At 39.1% G+C, this 18951-nt stretch overlaps 2 protein-coding genes across 2 annotated transcripts; one reads left to right on the top strand and one right to left on the bottom strand.

The window, feature by feature from the left end:
• Positions 1-968: 968 nt before the first annotated feature.
• cmc1 (C-x(9)-C motif containing 1) lies at positions 969-7073 on the top strand. The gene is made up of 4 exons (XM_063878783.1): positions 969-1113; positions 1566-1658; positions 6188-6278; positions 6449-7073. The coding sequence occupies exons 1-4, from the start codon at positions 1095-1097 to the stop codon at positions 6567-6569; spliced, it is 324 nt and encodes a 107-aa protein (XP_063734853.1). The 5' UTR covers positions 969-1094; the 3' UTR covers positions 6570-7073.
• Positions 7074-8033: 960 nt separating this feature from the next.
• Positions 8034-18696, bottom strand: azi2 (5-azacytidine induced 2). The gene is given in 10 exon segments (XM_063878782.1): positions 8034-9713; positions 9715-10041; positions 10043-10122; positions 12243-12352; positions 13765-13829; positions 14414-14547; positions 15206-15311; positions 15561-15677; positions 16298-16551; positions 18544-18696. Coding segments are annotated over 9 exon segments (1191 nt in total). The 5' UTR covers positions 16517-16551; positions 18544-18696; the 3' UTR covers positions 8034-9680.
• Between the last annotated feature and the right edge of the window lie 255 nt (positions 18697-18951).

Below are 18951 nucleotides of genomic sequence, written 5' to 3'. Positions count from 1 at the left end.
TTGTAGAAATCATTGTTTTTTTCTTGTTGGCTTTTGTAGATGAAAGGAATGTACTCCTAGGTAAAGTGACAGCTTTATCGCTGTAGGGTCAGAGAGCCGTGAGAACTTCAGGCAGACACGCAAAAACTAAACTACATCCCCTCGGCTGGTGGTGTGTGTGGGTGAGTGTGATTTATGAAGGCGCATTGGGTGTGTATGTGTGGTTTGGATATGGAGGTGGATAGCTTACGCCTGTTTCATATTGTAGTCTATAGTCTAACAGGAGGTGCGATACTGGTTGCTTCAAGGTGTGTGTGTGTGTGTGTGTGTGTGTGTGTGTGTGTGTGTGTGTGTGTGTGTGTGTGTGTGTGTGTGTGTGTGTGTGTGTGTGTGTGTGTGTGTGTGTGTCTGTTAGGTGTACCTGTCACTTTGACTGAACAGGTGGGTCCTCCTTGCATGATACAGACAGCCTAACCTCTACACTACTGACTGTGGTCAGGCTTAGAGACACGACATGCAGTCTGTGGCCGAGGCTCACAGACATTGTGGCTGAATGTTGCTGTAGTCACATCAGAGTATTCTTTCACCACCATTATGGTCTTTTTCCACTAATGCAAGTTGCTTCAAATAACAGATTTTCAAAAAAGAATGTCTTCTTGCATGTGAATGAAAAAAAGATTTATTGTTGTCATCCCACATTTGACCTCAAACAAAATTATTAGTAGGCTACAATTAAAATCATCATCATTATTATTATTTATCATTATTATTAATTTGGATTATTATAATCATAAAACATATTTTTAATTATCATTATAAATGTTATTATTATTAGTATTATTAGTATTATTATTATATCCCAGTACTAAAAGGGATGAAATGTGTAGTAGTATGGGTCTTTTATGAATGTTAAATGGCAAGGACAAAACAATTATCTAAACTTAATTTCTCATCAGAAAGGACCAAGAAGCTGAATCCCCCGCTTTCTATAAATCCGTGTGTGAGTCTGGGATATGTAGTTTCTTACGCTGCGTAACTGCGTCAGCGGAAGTGTTTTGACCGTATGAGAGGTCACATTGGGTTTGTTTTGTAATGTTTTGAGAATCAGCACTACAATGGAGGCAACTAAAACAGGTATTAAACATTATTGTTCTTCTCAAAGTACGGCGTGTCCTGTATTGTATAGCTTCAGCTAAGTGTACACGCAATGTCGATCTTCACATAGCTTTATTCAGCCTCGTGCATTCAGGACAGAGTAGTCAATGTTATGTGGACTCGTGTAGCTAACGTTAGCTAGCATACAATACAATTGTTTACCCCACCTTACGCACGTAATTAATACATTATGTTTTGTGTATCCATTAGGTTATATGTCCAGTACCTATGCAATTATAGTATAAAGTGCATTTTATAATCACTGAACGTGGTCTTAATTAGTGTTGATGAATTGCAGCGATGACACCAGAATGTGTCACTCGCGTATTCGTGTAGTAAAGCAAACCGCACTCAATATGAACACAGATTATTATATTCCAACCATGGTGGTGATGGTTTACCTGTGTCTCTGTTTGCTCTGCCTTTCTTAGATGAGATCCAGCTGAGACATGTGGAGACAGATGTTCTTATCCCCAAAATGATGAGGGAGAAAGCCAAGGAGATCTGTGTGGAAAAAGTTGAAGGTGTGTGTCTGTGTGTCTGTCTGTGCCATTGATAAAGCACATATTTTCCTTTAAAAAAGTCCAACTCAATAAATAAAACTCTAGTTAAAAATTACACACTTGTACAATCTTCGAGTGTACAGGTAACAATTAACAATTCAAAGCAGACACTTTAACACCTCTAAGCAGCAATAGATCAGGTTTATTTAAATATATAAATAAGGTGTGGTTAAGCAGTTCAAAGTTATTGACATTGTGGATAATGGCTCACTAGCCCTCCTTTGAAAAATTGCCTGTGTTTTTTCCTGCTATGGTGGGTTAAATTCTCTTTTGTGAAAGAAGTTCAATGAGTATTTATTTCACTGAAAAATAATGGTCTTACCACTGGCATCACAGTAATATTCCAAAAATATATTTGATCTTCAAAAAGACCCTGAGACACTTTCTATTTAATTAATTAATATTACTTTGCTACTATGATAAATTAAAATGTGTGCTGAGAAAAAAGGCCAATTGTATTAATAAGGGGAGACAAAACATAAGCAACACTTGTCAGTGTAAGACTGTAACATTCAACACATTTTTTGCCTACAATATGACCCCAATGTGGATTAAAACACCTGTCTAAAATTAAAACATTGAAGTTTCAAAAACCTCAACATCAAAATCGTCATAAAGGTTTATTTTAGGTAGATTCATTATAGTGTTGTACCTAATACACCAGCAACTGAGTGTATACGGGATTATAAATGCATGTATTTGTTATGTGTATTATGGAAAGTACACTGCTTCAAACTGAATGACTATATTTTCCAGAATATGACATTTTAGGAAAAGGCAAAAAAACTAAAACCATGATGCTTGTGTATTAAGAGTAAGGACTTGGTCATACTAAAGCCGTTTTATACTTAGCATGTGTGAGCAGTTGGTTTCAAGTAGCTAAATAGGAGAAGTTAATTGACAAGTAATGCAACCCCCCAATAATGTTTAGTTTATAGTTAGCATTTTTTTTCCTGAGGTACAAATTGAACATTTTGGAGGAATGTAAAACAAAGAAATGACATTAAAATGTGTCGCTACAAAACTCACTTGCACACAAAAGATTTATATCCAGTTAAAATGATTATTATTATTTTCATATGGTAACTTCAAAGTCTCTTCATAATTTGGACACCTGTAGGCCCCGGCCGTGGCGCGACTGGCTGGGGCACCTACACCGTACGCCGGCGACCAGGGTTCGATTCCCGACCCGTGGTCCTTTCCGGGTCCCACCCCGACTCTCTCTCACACTTTCCTGTCACTCTCCACCGTCCTATCCGATTAAAGGCAAAAAGCCCCCCAAAAATATCTTTAAAAATTTGGACACCTGTATATCATAATCTCTAAACCTTCAGGAGACAGTTTGGAGTTTTTTTTTTACCTATCATCAGACCTTGTTTTTCCTTTCTCTTTTAATCTTTTCACTTTTTTTGGTGGAACTGTTTTCCACCACCATTAACACCCAGAGTCTGTAGTTTGTCTGAATCGAGCAGTAGGCCATTTGGCATGACAACCTGTTGCCACATCATCTACTTGGAAATGCTGCAACTTTGCTCACATTACCCCTGTTCACAGCAGCAACGCATCAGTCGCGATGATTGTCTTATGTGGTTTGGTGAAATTTAGCGGGGTGTATTGCTCAAGCTGGGAGACGGTGCACATGCATCCGAAGATGATGGGACAGACAGTGGCTGTGTGGGTAGTGGAAACCCCCCCCCCCCCTCCCCCCCCCTTCACATTACCTGCTTCTCGTCCCTCTCATTTTCACACCTCCATGTTCGCCCTCTATCAATTCATTCTCTAAAACCAAAGAGCATCTAGTTTTCCTGTGTGATCTGCCTCCGCATAAATGTTTCTAAGCCCCCGTTAGTTTCATCTTGTAGGGTTTTTTGTTGAATCTTAAAGGTAATACAGACCTGTACGCAACATCTTTATTTCACTTGATCTGACTTTTCCTCTTATATAGATGATGTCTTGTAATGTTAAGTGTTTAAAAATCAACCATTTAAACAAGCCACATACCAATCGAGCAACCTCTTCGGCATTGACATTAGTTAAGGTTATGTTTTTGCTTTTATTTACAGAAATCTATTTTTTAATAAATTGTCGCGATCCCCTCATCTAAAATATGGAAGGAAAAAAATGATTCAAATACAAATTTGACAATACTTTACTTAAATTGTTATTCCGAATTACTTAAATTTCCCAAATAACACATTATTTATATTGTGTTTTATCTAATATATATTAGAGGTTCACACTTGTTATCTTCCTCTAAAGGTCCCACTCCTCCCTACATATTTTATCCCGTAGCTTCTGCTTTTTTCCTAACTGCCAAGCTACTTCTGCATCTTTAAAAATGGCAAACATCAGTGTCTAAAGCAAAGGTGCCATCACGCCTTTCTTTAGAAGGGTCTTTTCAGACATGAAGCTAGTCCTGTATGTCTGCCTTTGGTGTAGCTGCGCTCAGAAAGGCAGCCCTCTGCAGCCGCTATCAGCACCATGGGACAGGGATGAGGCTTTCGCTGATTAGATTAGTCGCACTGCTCTGCTTCTCTAAATTGCTTTTCAGTTGTTTTTTTCACATTTGCATCCTGATGAAAGTGTCTGTGTGATAACCATACTGATGCCACTGATAAAGGTATTTATGATGTCAGTTGTGTGAAGGGGACTTGGCATGGGATGGTGGTGTTTTTTAATTCAAGTCTTGAGAAAGAGCTTGCCAACAAGGTGAAGACTCTGCTCAACACCTTGTTTACAACTAGGACGTTTTATCTGGAATACACCGCTAGCCGGGGCATCATGTTGCTGATGCAGCCTTATGGAAGAGCTTTTTATCTTTATCCCATATGCCCCTTTTCCACCAAACCGGATCCGATTCAAGATCCGATCTTTTGCTTTTCTGGCGCTTTTCTGGTTCTAGTCTGTAGCACCCCTTGTGTTTCCACCGCTCAGAGGCCGAGTAGAGCTCAAGTGGAGCTGCGTCATTGCGTCATTGTTTGCGTCACGATGTAACCGTTTACACCTCTTATGACTGATTCATATTCACTGTCTGACTGTCAACAAGCAGCTGATGCATACCCCCCCTCCCCATAAGTGGATGTGTTTCAGTCTGAATTGACGCTGTTTGGCATCACAACACTGTTACGAAAGTGTCTCTGGCACAGGTGATGTTAGCATAGCAAGTGAGGCTACTCCGATTATCTTGACTACTTTGCTATCCTATTGTGGCATAAGCCGTTTTCTACAGGCATATTTTACCGGCGTAGTTTTCATTATGATTTTACTTCTGATGGCAACCTGTGTAACCCATGTGTTGATTCCATCCGATAGCAATAATACAAATCAAGAGGAAAACGTCTGCCTGCTCTTCCCATTGACCAATAACAGAGAACGGATGGTGATTAAAGTAAGGTAAAATAAACAGCATCACACTGAGCCTGGTTAGTGTTGCTTGACTTTATAAAGTGTGTTTTTTTATAAGCGTGTGGTCGCGTTGTAGTCACTTTGCTCAGCAATACTGCTTGTTACAACTTGTACTCGCCATGAACTGTTATTGCTCAGGTTAAACTCCCCTCTCCGAACTAAGCGTGACGTATTGGTTCGTATTGGATCTTGGATCTTGCCGGGCAGCCGAGTGGACCATATCTTTATCGGCTCTGGCTCCAGCTCCAGCCCCGGCTCCGGGTTGGTGGAAAAATGGCAATAGATGACATGTCATCAGTGCTTACTGCGTATTTCAGTTGTATACCTTTTTGAATTACTTGGCAAACTGTATATTGGATATTGACTACGATTGGTCAGAGGAGATTAGAACCTCCAACCTTTTTCAGCACCTAGCTAAAGAAAAAAAAAGTGTGAACACTGTGTAGCTGGACTAGGAGCCAGCACAAAGACGTGGAGCCTCAAAGTGGAGAGGTAGGGCTGATTGTCTTGTATAAAGAAGTAAACTCAAGAAAAACCTGCGGAGAAATGCAGGGGATAGCAAGAACTTCAAATAGAGACCCCCACATGGTATTTATAGCAGGTTGACAACACGTTACACTTGTGCCATGTCTATAAATAGAGATCTACATCTATGTGCTGTGTATATTCCCGACTTAGTTTGCTACCACTGTCAGTCAGGAAGTATTGAAACGTGGCCTATATTTAATTATTGGGGGTACAGACATGTGTGCAAGTGGTGGGCTGACCGTTACACGGTCAATGTGGATACAGGGCAACCACCAAAGCGACTTCTCAGTTCACGCCTTGTTTGAACCAGGAAACATGGTTTCAGTTAGATAAGGGCGCTGCAGAGTGACCAGGTTCCTTCTTGTGGTGGAGGACCCAGTGAAGGCCCATATTTGTTTGCTTGTGGCTACTTGTTTTCTTTTCTGGGCTTCTACTCTAGGATCAAATAGAACAAGGTGGAATGCTTGCAATAATTGAAACAATACTAGTTATGTTTGTGGCTGTTGTACATGTTGTTCCTCTGCTAATTTCCCCATCTCTCTACCACCTCCCTCCAGCCTTCAACCACTGCTGCAAAGACGCGGGGTTCCTCATGGTAGTAAAGTGTCGAGAGCAGAACGCAGCACTGAAGGAGTGTCTGATGATACAGTGAGTGTTTTTGCAATTTCCTCTGCAACACTCAGCCTCAGTGTTATACCACCAACATCTTTAACATAAGTTAACACACCGTGGGCCATACTCACCATCACCATCGGAGTTATTCACACAAGAAGACATTATTCTGTAAAGTAAAAACTGTTCCTTCTGTCTCCCAACAGCTACAAGGACCCTGCGTTCTTCGAGCAGTGTAAGCAGGAGTACATCCAAGAGAAACTGGAGTACTTGAGGACAGGGGTCGCAACAAAGAACAGAAAACAAAAACTCCCAACTAGCATGTAGCTAATAACATGATAGTGTCCCCCCTTTTGAAGGTGAAGGTGCGACTTGGATACATTCTCATCTTTAAGCATAACCTGTGTGCTCTATTCAAATCTTTGCAGTGACTGAAATAAGTTTGGTGTGCAAGAAATATATCCATGCAATTGTTTTTTTTTTGTTCTGTATATTTGCAAGATGTTTTTGTCAGATTGCCAGAGTTATCTCCCTCACCAGATTAAATCAGCAGCTTTAACATTACATTTAGCGATGAGCTCATGGATGAATAGAATATACAGATGTGATCATGCAGTCTCCTCCTGTATCTTCTGTTTGGTTGCCTTTACTGGGCCTTACAGCTCGGTAGAAATCTGCAGTGTAAAACATCCTTTGTCATCAAAGAAACATTTTCAAAAAGGCTTGGTTTGCAAGGAAAGACTCTTGTATGTAATGCACATCTCACAGCATTGAAACATGTATGATCATTTGAAAAATGACATTGTAAATAAAGATATTAAGCTGCACAAAGTGTATATCTGTGGTAAATTACATCTAACATCCTTCGGTTTTTTGTTATTGTATGTACTACATAGATGTTTGGGCCTTCTTGACACTGTTGGGAAAATTAAATGTCCAAGCATTTGCTGATTAAATACGTCATTCTTAATATCGCTAATAATAATTTGTCTCTGGTAAAAAGGTGTCTTTGTTTGAATTTCCTTATCTTTATATTTTGAAGCATCAGTCTTACAGTCAGAACATACTAGTATAGAAATAAATTAACCACTTAAACAGATTACGTTATTTAAGCAGTTTATTTACTTTTCATTTCAAAAGTAAATAACATTTTTGTTAATTATAATCACTTGATGATTTGGTGACTTATTTTATTTGTATTATACTTTCTTTATTTACATTATGAGTCGGAATATTTAAGTGTCAAGGATGTACTGTATGGGGTATCCTTGTTATTATATGAAGAAGTTTTCCCATTTTAGGTTTTTAAAAAAAAATGTTTTTCTCGTTTTCTTTTGGTGTCAGTTTGGTACCCTTGATGCTAGGCGTTAGATTGTTAGTTTTATTTCAAAAGTATTGTGTTTTTAATAATCAATGGCAAATGCAAATCAAAATTCTCCACCACATGAATTATGAATTTTAAGTCTTCTATATTTCAATTCCTCCAAGTTATTCATTCTAATATTATATGACTCAGAGAAGCTGCATGTCCTCACATTAAAAAGCCAGAAGATGGAAAAGGTGAGCATTTTAATGAATACCGGACTACAAACTAGTTGATGAAATCTTAAAATATCTGTTAAATTGAATTTTTCAGCTGTAGTAAAAGCAAGCATGTATTTGTTTCAGACACTTTAAAAATAAATACAGGAAGGTTATACCTGGTTTTGACTTAATTGATATAAAAGCCTCCAGTTTTAAAAATGTAAACGAGCAACACTTGATTTCAGACAAGATTGATACAGAGCACACTTCCTTTCCTTTGTTTATTTGAGTATATTTACAAACAGTCTGAAGTGCAGTAAATCTAAAATATAATCCATATCTACTGTACATTGCATTTTGGTTTGCAAATCGTTTACAGAAGTACGAAACTACTGCTGTAAAATAACATTTCTTAAAAAGGAACAAAAAGACCACAGTTATGGAACAGACTGAAGAAAATGATAAAGAAACACCATGGGCCTTTGTGCTTTGTGCACTTATTATCACAGCTTACTTTTCCTACGGTTTATAGACTTATCGTCTTCTCATCCGCAGAGACAACTCTTAAACACATCAGAAGCCTTGGGGCTGGGGGAGAAAAAAAACAAAAGTATGTTTTGGAGTGCAAAATTGCATTTGGCAGAGTGCTAAAGCCCACCATATACATTTATACAAGTATGCACATTCTTCTCAGCGTCTTTGCCTTCAACGGATAATGCGATTTCCTTTGTACAACCTTCAGGTGATTATACTCATCTGACTTAAAAAGACAAATCAAAGAGAAACTTCCCACCTCACACAATAACTTACAAATGCATCATTGATCAACATCGGCACAGTACAGAATTTAGATACTTTTTTAAAAACTCACAAACTTATTCAGGTTTCCGAATACATCAGAGTGTGTAGCGTGTAGTCCTTTAAATTTGAAAAATGGCCAACGATGCACAACTTTACATCTTACATGTCCCTTTACAACTGAGAAAAAAAACCCACACATGTATTGTCCGACAGCAGCTCTGAATATGTGATAACAGGCAGCTTTAGGGAGGCTCGCTTGAGTTGTGACATGTCTGTGAGAATCATAAACAGTTTTCTAGTGCCAGTGAGGGTGCAGCGATACATGTTTAGATTAAAGTTATTATTCGTTACTCGTTACGCAACATCCTCCATGATTTGGAACAGTAAGCATAGCTAAATTGACAGCCTACTTTGATATTGAATGCAAAAAAATAGATGACATTTGGTCACTGTAAAAAATGTAAAACAGAACTCTGATTATCCTCATTACTGTATGTCCACTTCCATCACAGTACACGTCAAAGTCCTTTACATTTCGCTCACATGAGACAAACATGTAACTACATACTGTTTACTTTACAGCAATTGAATGCAAAAAGACTTGCATTGGAGGGAGTTTACAAATTCTAGTATGATGCTGTGGCCCCAGTGATCAGGGGCCGCAGTGAATGGAGAAAGTGGCCCGTTTGAGCCCTATTAGTTTTATTATGACGGTATACAGACACAGGCGGACCAAAGATGCCCACACACTGCTCTGCACTCACAGGCACACGCTGATGAATGTGTGTTCATGTTCACACACAGAAATAAAACTGCTTGTATGCATGCTTGCACACACCGACACACTTTTTTATTCTGCTGAGGGTCTCTCTGTCAAATGTTCCTCTGCAAAGTCCGATATGTTCACCGATGCGGTGCGCAGAGATAGAATGAGTGTTCCCCTCATAAAGGCCTCCTCTGGCCTCTGTTAGCTCCCACTAGCAGCAGGTCCAGCCCAGAGGAGTGGTCTTATCAACTTAAGGCAGGTTAGGTGTTAGCTATGTGGCAGGGTTGGACAGTTCATTCATTCGTTTATTTTCCATCCATTTACTCTATTTAAATCACCCCATCCTCTCAATAGGGCTTGGCCCCCTCAGCATTGGGGGGGGCTCCTGGGACAGCAGTTTCCAATTGAGGACGAGGAGTTGGAGGCAGCGGAGTGTCCTTCCCAGAACATGGCATCACTGGGTTTGGGGGGGCTGGGGAAGGACCGCGAGCTGTCATCCAGGGAGGCTTGGTTCAGGGGAGGCGGGGGCAGCACCACGGAGAAGGGGTCGCTGCCCAGCAGAGCCTCCCCTGAACAGCTCTGGGAGGGCCAGGGCCCGTTGTACCAGCAGTCCTCCCTCAGGCTGTCTGGTAGCGGGGGGCCGGACAGAACACCGACAGGGGGGCAGGGGCGGCCGGAGCAAGAGGGGAGAGGGGGGGCACTCGGGGGGGCGAGGTGCTGACGCCCGGGGAACTGGGTGGTTGTTCCTTTCAACATCGTCCAGACACTGCACTGGAACTGTTGAGGCAGCTAGAGAGAGGGGGGGGGGGGTGAGAGCAAAAAAAACTGTGTTGTTATTTAAACTGTTGCCTAAATGCTTATGAATGCTTGCAAATGTTTGAATTGTATTTTCAAAGAAATACTTATTTAAAAAAAAAGGTTTGACCATCTTTCCTATTGGTTAGAATGTAATATTACTGCTGGATGCTCAATCAGATGGTTGCAAATATTTTGTTAAGACAAAGTGTATGGTTGAGAAGATAAAATGCAAAAAGAAAAAAAAGCTTATCACTACCTTAATGTTTGGCATACAGTTCAATTTGAGTGCACTTCATCTGCAACTGTAGACACATTGATAGAGCACAAAGGATTATGGATGTGATATACTGAAGGATAATCCAAAGCATTGTATTTTTTCAAGTGTTGGTAATTTGCATTTAATATTGTATTTAATATAAATACATCAGAAGTTCAGTTCTACAATCTAATATGAGTAGACCCAGAAAAACATGTGACATGTTTGAGGGAAATTATGATTTTGGTAAATCTTCAGCGGAGATCAATTTTACTTTGAGTGGTGCGGTGTGATTTAATATAGCAATTTCATTTTTCTCCTTTTCTTTTGAATCCCACCTCTGTTCTTATTTACACATGGTTGATTTTGAGTTTCCAAATACATTTAAGAATTCCAAGAAGCGTTTAACAAGCCTTTTTGATCCCTCACTCGATAAAAGGCCTTATGGTGTAAAAACAGAGAAGGGAAGTAAAATCTCACAGCGTTCAGCGGGCTACAATAAAAACTATACACCATGTAAATAACACTGCCTACATCAGGAAATATCCACTATAATGATTAAGTTTTGCTCACCAGAACAAATCAAACAGCATAAACTATAAAATCATAGTGAAACACAAATCAGCTGCCATCTTCTCACACACACATCACTTCCATCAAATCATCATATTGAGCCAATAATAACGTTTAAATTAATGTCTCGTCCCACTTTTTCCCCCTCTTCTTCTCTCCATCCCTACCTCCCTTCTACTCCTCCATGGTAGGGTCTCCTGAGTCTACAATTTGAATAAAAGTGATTCCAAAGGAGGAACATAAGAAGAATACAGATGCACAATACAACAGAATAAATACAGCGCACCCTCCTATCATTCCACTCCTCTAAATTACAGGATTACCCCGTTATTCAGCAGAATAAATAGGCCAAGATTTATTTTCTTGCCATGTTCCCTTCTAATTTTCTCCTCCTAGTCTCCTCTTCTGACACTCCGAGGGAATCGACAACAGAGGTAATCTCTCCTGGGGTAGAATACATCAGGACATAGGGGCAGACTATTTCATGGTGTCCTTTATCAAAGTGAGTACTGCGATAATATCCACAGTCTTATCACACCCTTTTACAAATTGCAACAAGGAGCAGCAGGAGCTCTTTACAGTAAGGAGTACTTCTTATCAGAAAGGCCTTCCTTTAACAGAAGAGCAGCTGCAGTAAGCCTGTTCTTTCCTGTGATGTTAGCCACATTAGTTCCTGTGTATAGAAACTCTATTTGAATTCTGGCCCCTGTACTTAAAGAGCACACAAGTCTGACTCTAAATCGGGTTTCATCAGACACATTTTCATAAGATTAAATATGCGAGTCAGTATATTTGTATTTTGGCTAGGAAAAACTGTCACTATAGTTCTGCTAATACTTCAGTTTCCAGTCTAGCCTTCTATTATCTTTATGTTTACAAAGTATTTAAACCAGCAATGCATAATGATCCTGTTTACTTAACCTTTTTGTTATAAATTAGTTTCTAACAGGAAAGTCACTATTTACCTAGGCCCTTTAGTTAAAAGCAGAAGTTTTTCACTTGTTTGAAGACAAAGTAAGTGAATGTTTTAATATATTAAGGGTGCCTCGCTGTACCGGAGAGCTAACCTGTGAGATATTGCTATGAGGGCATATAAGAAATACATGCTGCTCCCCCTGCTGTATATACTGGAGCACAGGAGGTGTGATAATGTGGGTTCTGGCGGGTTATCACATATACTGACACAAGCACAGACATGAATGATTTATATTAAAATATACTGCAACACTAGAAGGTCCTTGTGTGTGCCCACGTGTGTGCACCTAACCTTGTTTTGTCTCACCGAGGAGCGGCCTGAGCTTCCTGATCAGGCCCGTTTGGTGCTTCAGCTCTGAATGGAGACGGGTGACCTCGCAGCACAAAGCCTGGTACGTCTGCTGCATGTGCCTCTCCCTGCAGGACGACATTTCAATATGAGAGCAACAATCTCACATGGTCAAATACCCCGTGTTGTTCTTGCTGAAGAAGGAATATATATATTGTGTGATTATCCTTTTCTTCAACATCTGTTTCAAGATGCAAAACTGGTCTTGTAGATAAGAATTCAATTTGGTCAACATTTGTAGGCTATATAAGCAGGCAAATCAGAGGAATTCCTAAAGAGGAGGAGGTCAAAGGAGTTTCATGGGGGTTGAGCATATTCACCCAACAGCATAAAGCATTTTTAGGATATATTTTATGGACTTACAAAAGGAAAAAGGAGTGTTTTGATGGATTAAATGCCACCTTAGATGAATTACAAACCATTGCAATGTGAAGGTATTTGAGGCAACACCTACAATCTGTCCTATTTACACCTTATGTAAAGATGCAAAATCTCATCAACACTTAGCAGTAACTTGAAACAATTAGAAGAAACACAGGGGAAACTGTGAAGAGACACTTAAGCGTGTTGTGCTGCTAAAACCTAACACCATATTAAAATTGCTGAAACATGGAACAATTAAAATGCACAGAACATTTAATTGTCTTCATGAAATGTGAGGAGATGCCACGAGATTATCCTCGATGAATCATAGGTGGAGGGTGATTCCCTGTGCTATAGACCCTGTATACATTAAGACACCGTAGTACACATTTGTATTACTTTTATCGAGTATTCAGGGTTTAGCTGGTGCGCGTCATTCATCAGGTTCAGGCACTTCTGAGGTGATCTGCATATCACAGGCTGCTGTGCAGAGTTCAAGAGTAAAGCTGCACCCTCCTCTAGTGGCCAAAGGGGGCAATCACAAGAGGAGCGACACCATGCAGTGTATAGCTGTGTGTCTCGTGAAAAAATATGGTTGCAAAGTGTTTTCAGAACAAGTATGGCTTGGGAAATTTGGAAAACTTGTTTTGTTGATTCTTTATAATAACAATATACGAGCACCCCTTTCTAAAATACATTTAAAAAGTGGAACATTCAGGAAGCCATTCAAGAGGACATTCATGTTTTTATTATTCAATGAATACATGCTCATTACAAATGTTGAATCAGCTTATTTAACTCCATTGAGTCTTTGATTTTGTATTAATTTCTATTAGTAGGGTTAACAATTATGTCTGCTTATGATGGTAAGAGCTGTGTTGTGTTTATGGCATGGTAAATACAACACAATGTCTCCCTTATATGGGTTTTTTTACTGTTAATTCATTTAACCTACCATGGAATGTTTCCACCATAAATATTCCAGGAATCGGGCAACTCTTAACAATTTGAAGGATGATCAACATTATAATTGCCAATGCGACAGTGTCTACATCCTCAGGTTTGGTCACTGAAATGACGGCAGAGCCACTACTAAATGACATTCATGAACACTTACCTTGCACTATAATTTGCATCACATGCCTGATCCAAGTCTGGTCCATTAAGGCCATGGGGTTCCTCCTAAAACAGAAACAAGTCATGTTAAATTGAGACTTGCGGGGGTGTCTGTAGTTGTACTGAGTATTTAGTTTAGTTATCTTATTACTGTACTGCCATTTGCACTATGCGTATTGTTGTATATTGTATATACCTACGTAGTTACTGTAACTATTTCACTATTTCATATTTGCAAAGCTGCTCTTATTGTTGATACATTTAGTTTATATTTAGTTATACTTAGTTTATACTTAGTTATTTTAGTTTATATTTAGTAATATTTGATGTATATTTAGTGTATATTTAGTAGTTTAGTTATATTGAGTGTATTTCTCCTTCCTTCTTTGTATTGAACTGTTGCACCTCAATTTCCCTCGAGATAAATAAAGCTTCTTGAATCTTGAATCTTGAATCTTGAATCTTGAATCTTAACAGGTTTTTATAATGAAATAACCATGAGGTTTAGCCTCTGTGTTTTTGGTCCCACTTCTCTCCATTACTTTGTTTCCCAGTGCTATGCCGTCCTCCTTATCATTGCCTTTCTTTTCTCCATCCCCCTTTTTGCTAATCATCCCTTTTTTTCCTTGACCATCTCCACCTTCCCTTACCCCGCTTTTCTTCAGCAGTCTGCTGTTTTCCAGCGTCACCTTCTCCAGCTCCTCCTGCAGTTTGTGAATCTTCATCTCAGTGCTGACCCTGTCCACCTGCCAGTAGTCCTGAGGGCTGTTCAGGCTCTTCATCACTGGAAACACACAAACAAAAAGAGCTATTGAACTGTGAAAGGCAAGGCAGTTAAATACAGGGCAAGTCACTTTAATGTTTAAAGCTAATACATGGTTTTACCCAGTTTTGAAAGAAGTGTACTGTTGTTTTAAAGTAGAACTACAACAGTGTTAAACTTTCTATTACAAGTAAAAGCCCTGCAATCAAATGAAAAAAGGCATCTTGTTATTCCGATTGTCAAACAGTGTGTATGTCAAATGATTTAAAAGACCCATAGTAACTACAGTGTATCTGTCAAATTAAAAAAATGCAAAACTTCTTTTAAATGTAGCGTAGCAGAATTACTAAGCAATGTAAAATACAAACACTCAGGTTAGTTACTAATACTTGAGTATTTACGACTTTTCAAACCTCAATGTTATTGTCATTCTGCAGATTTCACATATCTCATTATGAAAATATTACAACTCATTCTAAATATTAGATATCATCTCACTTAAGACATTTTCTTTTTTTGTAAATAATACAACTAAAAACATCCAAAACACATCTAAAAGTAGTTTCCAAACACACAGGAAGCATATGTGTAATACTACTGCAAATGTTTAATCAGAGCATAAAATAAAATCCTATTGTAGCGCTGTTATACGAGTAGAAATCCACCCTGTGCGCTCTACCTGTACCTTGGCTGGTCTCCATCTCCGTCCTCAGCTGAAGCAGCTCCAACTCTTTGGCCTGCAGCTGCTCCGTCAACAACCTCTCACTCTCACTCTTCTCCTTTTTCTGATAGCGAAAGAGAGGAGACAGTGAGTTATAGAGGGAGGAAGAGGAGGAGAGAGTCAGCATTCATACCAACATGCCAAACTCTCATTCTCTCATGGCCCCAGGAAACAGCATATTCGTGTCATATCATAAATGTAAGTTACAGCAAAAATACTTTAAATCCTTACTTTAAAAAGTGCAGTGCTCCCAGTTATGTAACATACTTTGTGCCAGGCTCTATTCAGTTTGAGGAAAATTCAGTAAACGCACCAGTTTGTTTAGCTCCATCTGAAGGTCCTCCTTCTCTATATAGATACCCCGGTAAGCACTGAAGGCCTTATTCACATACTGGGGACCCTCTGATGGAGGAGCCTCCGGCCTGAAGAGCTATAGCGGAGATAGATAAGATACACAGAGAAGGGATCAATTTCATTAAATGCACATATCTGCGGTAGGAGGTAACTTTTCTCCCACCACATCCTATCTTGATGGACCAAAATGATGCAGCAGATAAAACTAAAACCCAATAAAAAGAAATGAGACACTTCTAGAGAGGAAAATCTTCCGATATGCTGTATTAAGACCCATCCTGTTGAAATAGCTCTCTTTGTATTATACTCGATCCTTTGTTTATTCTAAATCCAACTGTTGGCAATACCGTACTCATCCAGACCCCCTTCCCTGTTTTTGGACAGAACTGATTTATTTCTCATTGTTTTATAGCTTTGCCTAGAAGCCAACAATATTAATGATGCTGGCATGCACACTCTCCCAGAGGCAAGTCTTTTTGCAGTTGAATCTACTGACTTTTTCTAAACTTTCTCTGAGCTATTTGGAGTTTGTCTATAAAAGCAAAAGGAATATTGCATTCATCCTATTCAATATAAAACCCTTTCTAAACCTCTAGTAAAAGCAGTAAGTTATTTTATGTCACACTCCAAATATGTTTTCTTCTTTTTTTCTCATTGCCTCCCTCCAACCATCACTTCTTTGGTCCTCATCTATACCTTATCCTCCAGCTGCTTAACCCTCTTCCTCAGCAGGGTGTTCTCTCGCTCTGTGTCCCTCAGCCTCTTCTTGATGTCCTCATAGGCCGTGACCAGGGCGAAGTGGGAAGCGACGGATTCATCACCGGCACACACCGATACAGGACTCTCGCCAGCAATGGTGTAGGCCGTCTCGTGTTTAAGGATGCAAATGTCATCATCTACTGCCAGGGGCTCCATGCCTGCACAGGCCTACTCTGTAGCAGATAGAACACCTGGGGGATATAATAAGAGTTTTATTTAGAAAGTGCTAGATCTCTGTAAAAGCCAGCACCATGATTGGCTTTTTGTTTACAATGCATTTGCTTAGTAAGTAGCTTTGTAACTAGTTTTTGCACATTATTGTGACATGTTTGAGTATAGCTGGAAATTGCTTTTTTTGTACTGCATATCCCACAAATCACTCTACAGTCAAACAGTGTCCCATTGCTCTGACTTTTTCAGTTGATCTCTTGCTGCAGGAAATGTACAATGTATCACTTCCTGTTTTTTTTTTTAAAAGAACATAGCTTCCTGAGCTAAAAAAACAAATGCTATCAGATATGATTTGGTTTGTTGTAGCAGTATTTTAAAACAGTTTGGCTTTGAAAAAAAAGGAAAAGGTAGCTACACAACAAGTAGACCACAACGCTTAAAGCGAAAGTTACAGCATTTCAGATATGTTGTTGAGTCTGAATTTTAATATAAACATATAGGCAGGGGTTTAAGCTTACATTTAGTGGGTTTAAACAAATTAAAACTTTATACTTAAGTTGTACTAATGTTAAAGTGCATAGTTGTTTTAATGTATTGCATTTTTGGCAGATCAAATGTTTTATCAATAGGTGTTTTGTTCCATTATTACTGCAATAGTTAGTTTAGGTGTGCCTAGAATAATTAACACAGGCCTCAAACAGTTTCAGGCGCCATCGCCAGGTCCACATTATAATCAAATATATTTCAGGTGCAAAGTTGACTAAACCTCCACCAAACATTAGTAACTGTGTCTTATGTCAACAGTCTGTTCCACTTGTTTTGCTGTTTTGATTTGTTTGAGACACAAATGAAGAAGACAGTAAAAGGTGGGCATTGGGCAAATCAAAACATTATAATAAAAGTCTACTACAAAAGTTGTGGTAGGTTATAAACAATATCAGGTCTATTATAGTCTATATCAGGTTCTGTTATGAGGGAATATTAGCAATTGAAATCATTAATATTTTTGGGACCATTTTGTGCACAGGAGCCTACTTAAGGTGACATGAGCTAGCTCCATATCTGCTTGTCCTTTAATAACAAAATTCTGAACGTATAAAAAACACATTTAAAAAAAAGAAAATCTTGAGAGAGAAACATGGATGAACACATGTACAGAGGAGTGGAGGGTCTCACAGTGACGTGTTGTTACATACCTGTGATCAACACTTATTGACTATAGGAATGGAAGTAAGCAGTCTAGACAGCCAAGCTACCTGAAGCAGACATAACCTAAATCCCAAACCCTGCCTGATCTGATAATCTGTTTTTAGGAGCTGGTCAGCAGCCGGGGAAGCTTGTTGATGATGTCACCCTACAATGATGCAGCAAACAATCATGAGCCAAGTTTTTAACACTTAAGGTCGTAGCTTTTTTTTTTTTAAATAGTTCAAGGACAATACCTGGAAATGCTCTTAGATTAATGCCATGGGTTAAAAAACATATAAACCTGAACCCACAAAGGCAGAGCCGCTGAATTATAAAGACGACTTTATAACATGCTACGAAATCGAAAGTTAAACCGAAAGTAAATGCTGAATAAGGCACGAATAGCCACCCCATTTCGTTCGACTTTCCTTGATAACATCTGAGAGCTAACATCTAATAAAGTAATGTAAACCACGCAGAGACGTTATTTCGTTTCAAGAGACATGGGAAAGCCATTGATGGGATGTAAACACTCATTGAATCGTTTGTATACGATGCTAACGTTGTGGTGTTAGCTTCCGTGAGCTGTGTTGACAACCAATAAAACACATCTAGAGGCAGTAATACAATGACGTTCAGAATGAATAGAACAAAGGACACAATGACCAAGGGAAACATGAACGTTGTTTCCATAATATCCGGGATTCAAATGATCGATCTGTTGATGACAACAGTTAGCTAGCTTTTAGCTAACGTATTCTGGCTATTTGTGGCTAGGTGAATCAAAAGCAGTCGATTATGTTCCTCTCTCGACTACCACTTACCGTGTTAAATGCTGTCCTCAGTTCGGTGTAAGTGGACCACACAAGATTATCATTTATTCTGGGGAAAAAAAGACCTGTTTCTCGGAGAAAAACAAAGAGACGAGGCTGGACTCTCACACCGTGTCAGAACTGACAGGTGAGGAAACAAAAACTTCCGGGAGTCACTTGACTGCTGAAGTCCTTTCAAAATAAACGCACGACAAAAATAGGAGTGCATGATTAGGGGTTATATTAACATTTTTGTGATCGCTTAAAACATACTAGTGTATGCACGTTGAGGAAGAAGATACTTGAATGACGCCATTTAATTTATGTTGGATAGTAAAACACTCCATAGACTGATTTTGACTGAAACAAAAAATGCTCTCTGCCTTAACTGAAGGCTTTCCCCTCGTTGTTTGTCCAAAT

Source organism: Eleginops maclovinus, chromosome 3 (genome assembly GCF_036324505.1).
Source record: "Eleginops maclovinus isolate JMC-PN-2008 ecotype Puerto Natales chromosome 3, JC_Emac_rtc_rv5, whole genome shotgun sequence".
In the NCBI taxonomy this organism is placed as follows: Eukaryota; Metazoa; Chordata; class Actinopteri; order Perciformes; family Eleginopidae; genus Eleginops; species Eleginops maclovinus.
Note: the sequence above shows the minus strand (reverse complement) of the source record. Positions and strands in the feature narration are given on the sequence as shown.